This window comes from Bos mutus, chromosome 26 (genome assembly GCF_027580195.1).
Source record: "Bos mutus isolate GX-2022 chromosome 26, NWIPB_WYAK_1.1, whole genome shotgun sequence".
NCBI lineage: Eukaryota > Metazoa > Chordata > Mammalia > Artiodactyla > Bovidae > Bos > Bos mutus.
This window is the reverse complement of record NC_091642.1, coordinates 7,977,169-7,984,169: the sequence shown is the minus strand read 5'-3', so window position 1 is coordinate 7,984,169 and position 7,001 is coordinate 7,977,169. Positions and strand designations below refer to the sequence as shown.

The 7,001-nt window shown below is 55.7% G+C and overlaps 1 protein-coding gene across 1 annotated transcript; it reads right to left on the bottom strand.

The window, feature by feature from the left end:
* Positions 1-482: 482 nt before the first annotated feature.
* On the bottom strand, positions 483-3,324 carry NKX1-2 (NK1 homeobox 2). The gene is made up of 2 exons (XM_070363549.1): positions 3,114-3,324; positions 483-1,177 (listed from the first exon to the last, which is right to left on the bottom strand). The coding sequence occupies exons 1-2, from the start codon at positions 3,322-3,324 to the stop codon at positions 483-485; spliced, it is 906 nt and encodes a 301-aa protein (XP_070219650.1).
* Between the last annotated feature and the right edge of the window lie 3,677 nt (positions 3,325-7,001).

The window sequence follows — 7,001 nt, the reverse complement described above, 5'->3', positions numbered from 1 at the left end:
AGCCAAAATCTTTGCAGATTCCATCCTCGTGAGCCGCTGGAGGGCGGGTTTTGGCTCTCTCCGAACTCGAAGCCCGCCGCTGGGCTAGTCGCGCGCCTCTGAACACCCAGACCCTCAGAAAGAGCCCTTCAACTGAATGAAGCCTGACCCACCGGGAAGACCAGGTCCAGAAACGGGGAGATTTAAGGACGGCTTCCGTCTCCGGATACTCTGAAACGTGGCCGGTCCTTGACTCCCCGTAGTGGACCGTGTGGATTCCGGGGTTCCGCGCGGCGGGAAGGCGCGCACCGGGGAGTCGGCAGGCGGCCTCTCCCTGCCCTCTGGCGGCGCCTCCAGGCAGCCGGCAGGGAAGGAGCGCACAGACACCCGCGCACCAGGAGGGGGCGGTCCCTATGCATCGGCGCCCCTCGGTAGGGTGGGGACCAGAAGTCCACGCCAATCACTCGAGTCCAGACGAAGAGGGGCCCAAGGGGCTCGGGGGTTCACAGATGCGGGGCGTAGAAAGGGGTCAGGTAGGAGTGCCCGAGGAAGGGCGTGAAGGAGCCCCCGGCGGCCGTCAGAGGGAAGGAGGCGGCGGCCGGGAAGAGGACATTGGCCGCCGAGTAGGAGGGGAAAGTCTGGAAAGGATGCGCGCCCGGGCCCGGCGGACCTGGGCTGCCCCCCGCGCCGCCGCTCGCCGCCGCAGTCCCGGGCTGGGGCGCGCCACCTCCCGCCTGCGCCGCACCTTCGGCGCCGGGGTTCTGCTTCTTCCACTTGGTCCTGCGGTTCTGGAACCAAATTTTGACCTGCGTCTCAGTGAGGCTGAGCGAGAGCGCGAGGTTCAGGCGCTCGCACACGGACAGGTAGCGCGTGGCCCGGAACTTGTTCTCCAGAGCCACCAGCTGCTCGTAGGTGAAGGCGGTGCGCGCGCGCCGCGGCTTGGAGCTGTTGGGCTCCGCGCGCCGGCGCCTGGGCCGCGGGGAGCCTGGGGAGCCCGCTAGGCCGCCCGCACCGCTCTCCCCCGCCGCCGACGCCGCGGCCCGGGCTTCGGGGGAGAGTGTCAGGCCCGCCTGCAGGTGGGCAGCCCGCTCCCCGCGCCGCCGCCGCGCGTCCTCCACGTCCTCGTCCTCCTCTTCCGCCTCCTCCGCCTCCGACCCCTCCAGGGGGGACGCCAAGCCGGCGCCGTGGCCCGCAGCATCTAGAGGAGAAGGGGACCGTGATCAGAACCCGGGAACCACCCAGCCCGTTCTGGTCCCCGGACCTGCTTCTCGTCCTCTCCAGAGTAGGCGGCAATCTCCTCAACTCAGGGCCCTGCCCTGCCCCTCTCCGTGATTGCGTTGCCTGCCACCACCCCACGGCCCTCCATCCAGAGTGCCCAGCCCGTCCCAGGAGGTGAGAGTTAGGGTTGCGGTGCCTCTTCGCTCTTTACTCATCCACGACCTAGTAGGTGTCCAAGAAGTGTATTTGGAATCAATGGATGACACCCTGCATTAAGAAAAAATAACGAGCTCATTGGACAACCTTATAAGAGCGTTGTATTACACATTAAGACATCGAGATGTCAAGTGCATTTCAGGCTCTCTCCCGCCGTCCCTAGAAGCCTGTTTGGGTCTGGAACCCCTGGCAATTAAAAAAAGAAGTTATTAGGCGCCCCTCTCCTCCCTTTTAAAGTGAAATTCCCTCTTTCCCATCTTCTCTCTGCTGCCGTGTTAATAGAGTTTCAGATTTGCGCTGGGCCGGATCGATAGATGTCATCTATTAAAGGTAAGTTTTAATCGAACAATATTAGGATCAGACAGGGAAAGGGGGTTTGAAGTCGGTACCTGCAAGCTGCGGGCAGGAGATATGCAGGCTCCAGTAATAGAATATCGATCAGAGAGGTGGGGCAAGGAGAGAGCGGCCCCTGCGAGAGGCGATCGGAACAATTACCCGGCCGGCCGCCCAGGCCCAAGCGCGGCCGCCAGAGGCGCCCAGAGCCCCCAGACCATCACCGCTAAACTTGGGATGGAAAGCGGTGGGGAGCCGTGAGGGGCGGCGGGGCGCGGGGGGAGACTGCCAGACTTCAAGCCTCTCTCCCTGCGCTGCGCCCCTGAACTTTGGCGTCCCTCCCAGGCCTCACCCAGCTCTGGTCCTGCTGCCCTTTGTCTTTCATTTCAGACACAAACTTTCCTGGACTCCTCATCAGGTCTACCAGAGTTAGGAGTTAAGTCAAAAAGGGTTTGGAGAGAAAGGACAAAAGAGTCTCCCATCACCCCAAGCCACCCTGACCCCAGTCCAGTCAACGATTTGGTCTAGGGAGACTGAGCGGGTGGGCAGTGGATTCTTTGCTGTTGTCTCTGGAGGGCTGGAAGGGACCCCTGTGTGCTCCACCGGACCTCACTGCCTGCTAAGACTTCAGACACATGATTCATCAGTCTCAGCTCCCTCACCCAGAAAATGAAGGGATGATGCTGTCGACCTCCTTAATGACGCTGTCTACCTCGCAGGTATTGAAGTTTTCCCTGACTTGTATCCCAGTCTCTAGTCCAGGTCCTGGCACATGGCGGGAGCATTAAATGCCCAATAAGTGAATAAGCCTGGCTAAACTGGGTGCTGGGTAAGTATTAGTTTCCACTGCCGGTCAATCAGAGCTGAGGTGCTTACTGGCTTGGCAGGTGAGCAGAGATAGGCTTCGGTGGCAAATCTCTGACCTGGGATGCTGCGAGGGGGCGGGGCGGGGCGGGGGGAGGGGGTCGGGTCCCCCTACCCCACTATGTGCCTCTTCCTGCGGCTTCCCTGGTGGCTCAGATCGTAGAGAATCTGCCCGCACTGGGGGAGACCCAGGTTCGATCCCTGGGTCGGGAAGATCCCCTGGAGAAAGGCATGGCAACCCACTCCAGTATTCTTGCCTGGAGAATCCCGTGGACAGAGGAGCCTGGCGGGCTACAGACATGGGGTCGCAGAGTCGGACACGCCTGAGCGCCTAACACTTTCGCCGCTCCTCTGCTTTTTCAGTCCTCTTCCTGTGTGCCTTCTCCCCTTTGGGGAAGAGGCCGCCAAGGTCTACTCACCCAATCCCGGGCCGCCCTCCCACCCTCCCATCGCAGCATCTAAGCTGGGGCTTTCCGGGGCCCGAGGCCGCCTCGCTTCCTTACCAGGCGCCTCTCGCTGCGGTATCGGGTCCCGGCTGGCGTCCTTCCTTGCTTCGGCCTCTGCCAAACTTTTCTTGGCTTCCCGGGGAGCCGGACGCACGGCTGGGAGCGCAGCGCGGGTGAATTTCTGCGGGTCCAAGATATCCAGAACCGAGAAGGAGATCTTGTGGTGGGAGGGAGCCGCCTTGGCCCCGCCGTCCTGCCATGCCAGCATGCCCCAGAGGCCCGCGGCGCGGGGTCCGGGGTGGGTAGCGCTCGGGCTTGCTTTAGGCTGTGGCTCGGCAGCAGCTCTCAGCCTGTAGGAGGGTCGAGGCGGCCAAGTGAAGCTGGGGAGGGGGGCGCGGAGGCGGGGCAGGGAGACAGCGGCCGGAGGTTGCGCGCGGATTGGCACTTGGGCTGCCCCAGGCCCCCGCCACGTGCAGGGCGCGCTAGCAGGAGCCCCCAAGACTACCCTGAGCCTTGCCCGGACCTCCAGCCTCGGCGAGGGGGCGCCTCGGTGCGTCCGGTGCGCGCGCCCGCCTGGACAGCGCCGCGGGCTCAGCGCGCTTCCGCCCAATCTGCTGGGACTGCTGGTGAGCGAGGGAGGGAAGTTAGGAAGCTTTCGTCCCGAAGATCCTCCCAATACACCCACCCCGACTCGGGCTTGGATTTGCACCCTTGCTCCAGGGCACCCGTCTTTGAGTTGGGGTCCAGTTGAGTCCAGCACTGATTATACGAAGGCAACGCTCAGCACATCACCTGCCTCACCAGTGCATCACAGTAATGGCCTCGGACCTGACCACCTCGGATTTAAAAGCCTTCATGTTCTCACAGTTTACAGTTTACAAAGTCCTTCCACGTGCGAGATCTCGTTTGATCTTCCGAGCAGCCCAGTGCGGTGGGCGTGGCCTGGCAAGGCTATTTATCCCGGTTTTAAGATGAGAAACGGTGAGAATGAGGTTCAAAGGTGAGAAGTGATGTTGCCCAGGGCCACTGTTCGTTGGTTACAGAGTCTGGATTTGAACCCGGGTCTTCTTTCCTGAACCACTATTCTTTGCTGTAAGTCCTGTTATTTCTCTAGGAACGTCCAGGTTGTGGACTGGACAAAGCCCAGGTTGTGACAGAGGCTTTCCCTTCCACCCTGGAGCCTAGCCAGGTCAGGGAGTAGCAGGGGTTTCGGAGAGATGTCTGAGCCCCAGCCAAGATGCTCTGGTGAGGACAGGTGAGTTAGGTGGGGGCGGCTGCCCTGTCCTGTGGAGACTCCAAGCATGACCCCTGATACCTTTCAGGCATTCTTCACAGTCACAGGTTTGATCATTTGCACAGTTAAATTGCGTCTCTGGGAAGCAGGTTGCATCTTTGACCCCCCATCCTCCCAGTAGTCCCAAGAAGAAAAAGGTTAAAAGATGTTTTGCCTGGTTTGGACTTATGGTCAGAAAACAGACCAAAGGCTTGCATCTAACCCACCACGTCCCTTGGGGATGGGGCACAGCAGTCCTTGGGGAAGCTTCCACCAGCCACGCCCTCCTTAAATTCCCCTTCTTTTGTTGCTTGGGGAACTGTCTGAGTGCTGAGTATTTATCTCAGCGGCAATTTCTGAGGCTTCTCCGACCCCTCAGCCCAGAGCTACCTCTAAGGTTGCTGTCCCTTTCTTCTCGGCCCCATGGGGTTTTCAAACAATGACTTGGCAATTAAGATTGTCTGAGCAGGTAGGAGTAGGAAGGGGAGGAGAAGCCTTCCACTAAAGTGCAGTGGGGGCGGGGGTGGGGGGGGGGTGCTGCTAATTCCATCTGTTATTGAAGAGGAGATCTTACAGGCCAGCTTCTTGGAGCTTTTCTCATTCAAAGCTCATGGCCCCTCCCAGAGGCGGTCACTGTATTCCCTGGGGACTTTAAAGCCCTGCCGAAATTCAAGCGAGCTCCAGTCCTAAAGCTGAGATGAATTGTGCTTTCAAAGGAAATCAGGGAAGGAAGTGCCCTGGCCAAGCCCAGCGGACCACCTCCCGTCAGAGGGAATGCTCGCCTAGGGAAAACCAAAGAAAGATGGCCAGGGCTCTAAACTGTGGCACCCAGGAACCTGGATTACCAATCACAGAACCTTCCAGGTCTCTGATAGGGTAGTTTGGTTTTTGTTTTGACAACTTTTTCTCACCCAATTCTCACCTGATTAAAAAAAAAAAATCTTTCTTAAACAACAAGGTCCTACTGTAGAGCAGAGGGAACTATATCCAATACCCTGTGATAAACCATAATAGAAAAGAATATGAAAAAGAATGTAGGTACATGTATAAGTGAATCACTTGGCTGTATAGCTGAAATTAACACATTGTAAATCAGGTGTGTGTGTGTGTGTGTATGTGTTAGTCACTCAGTCTTGTCCAACTCTTTGCAACCCCATGGACTGTAGCTCACCAGGCTCCTCTGTCCATGGAATTCCCCAGGCAAGAATACTGGAGTGGGTAACCATTCCCTTCTCTAGGGGATCTTCCTGACCCAAGGATTGAACCCAGGTCTTCTGCACTGCAGGCAGATTCTTTACCATCTGAGCCATCGGGGACGACCCAAATCAAGTATACTTCAATACATTTCAATATTGAAATCAAGTATACTTCTATAAAACAAAATTTTCAAAAAATCTTTTCTTTCTTTCTCCTTCCCCACTGATCCCACTCCCGTTTTACATTTTTTCCACTCACATTTATATTTTTTCATATTTAGGTTCTCCATGGTAGCTAGAAATAAGTCTTTTTAAGGGACCTCCAGAATGGACATTTCTGGCTCCGCATGGTCCCTGTCCTTATCTGTTCTCCTCTGAGAAATATTGAGGTCACTTTCAGGGGAACATGGGCTGGCATTCCAGAGGGCATCTCATGTCCCCAACCAGAGGGACCTGGAAGGTGCAGAAGCCAGAGCAGGCCAAACCCAGTCATCTTCTTTTCACTTTATCAACTATCTCCAAAAATTTTTGTTCAAATAATTTGAATCATCTTTCCTTTGAGGTCCGCAGGTGTTAAATATAGAAAAGGATAAGAAAAAGGAGAAGCAACAAACTGGAATATCAAGAACACATAAAGGCCATGTGCTGTAAGACTGTGAATCTTTAAGAACTCCTAGTAGTTTTTTAGTTATCTTTTTTCCCTTGCCCTTTATTTTTCCTATATTTCTGATATGTGTGTTCAGTGCTGTATAAAGTTATGTGAACTCTTGCATTCAGGACTTGGCTTCTGGAGACAGGTGCCACAAGAAACACCATGATGTGGGATTTCCCTGGTGATTCAGCAGTTAAGGCTCTGCGTTCCCAATGCAGGGGAGCAAGGTTTGACCCCTGGTCGGGGAACTAGATCCCACGCGACACAGTTGAGAATTCACATACCACAGCTAAAAAATCCTGCATGCCACAAGGAAGACTGACTACCCCCAATGCCACGGCTAAGACCCAGCACAGCCGGATAAATAATTAAAAAAAAAGAAACACCACGGTGTCTCCCATCAACATTGCAGGAACAGAAAATGCTCCTTCTTATTCACCCAACTTAAAAAGAGACACCTCACCCATAGAACAGACTAAATTCTTCAATTTGGTGAGGGGTGGGGGTGTCTGGGGGAATTGTTTTTCTGGCCACCTGCTTTGTAAATGACCAGAAAGGCAGTGAGACTTCCTAGAGAAACAATCTGGAGATGTGTTGACTTGCTCACGTCCTCACACGTGTATTTATATGCGAGATGTTCCTATGCAATAAGTACATCGGTCTCCAGCAAGCCACCTTCTCCCTGTGCTCGGAGTTGATTTGTGTTTTCAGCGTGGGCATTAAAATTCTGCCTGAGTGCTGTCTTTAAATTGCTTTGATGCTAGGTGGGTTCCATCCCTGACCTGTCCTGATGGCAAGTGATGGCTGTAACAAGCTCGGGATCA

Bases quoted from the DNA above. Each gene is read 5' to 3' on its own strand.
- NKX1-2 (XM_070363549.1), bottom strand. From the start codon at position 3,324: ATGCTGGCATGGCAGGACGGCGGGGCCAAGGCGGCTCCCTCCCACCAC. The intron at 1,178-3,113 runs GTAAGGAAGCGA...CTTCTCCTCTAG, and splicing joins ACCGCAGCGAGAGGCGCCTG to ATGCTGCGGGCCACGGCGCC.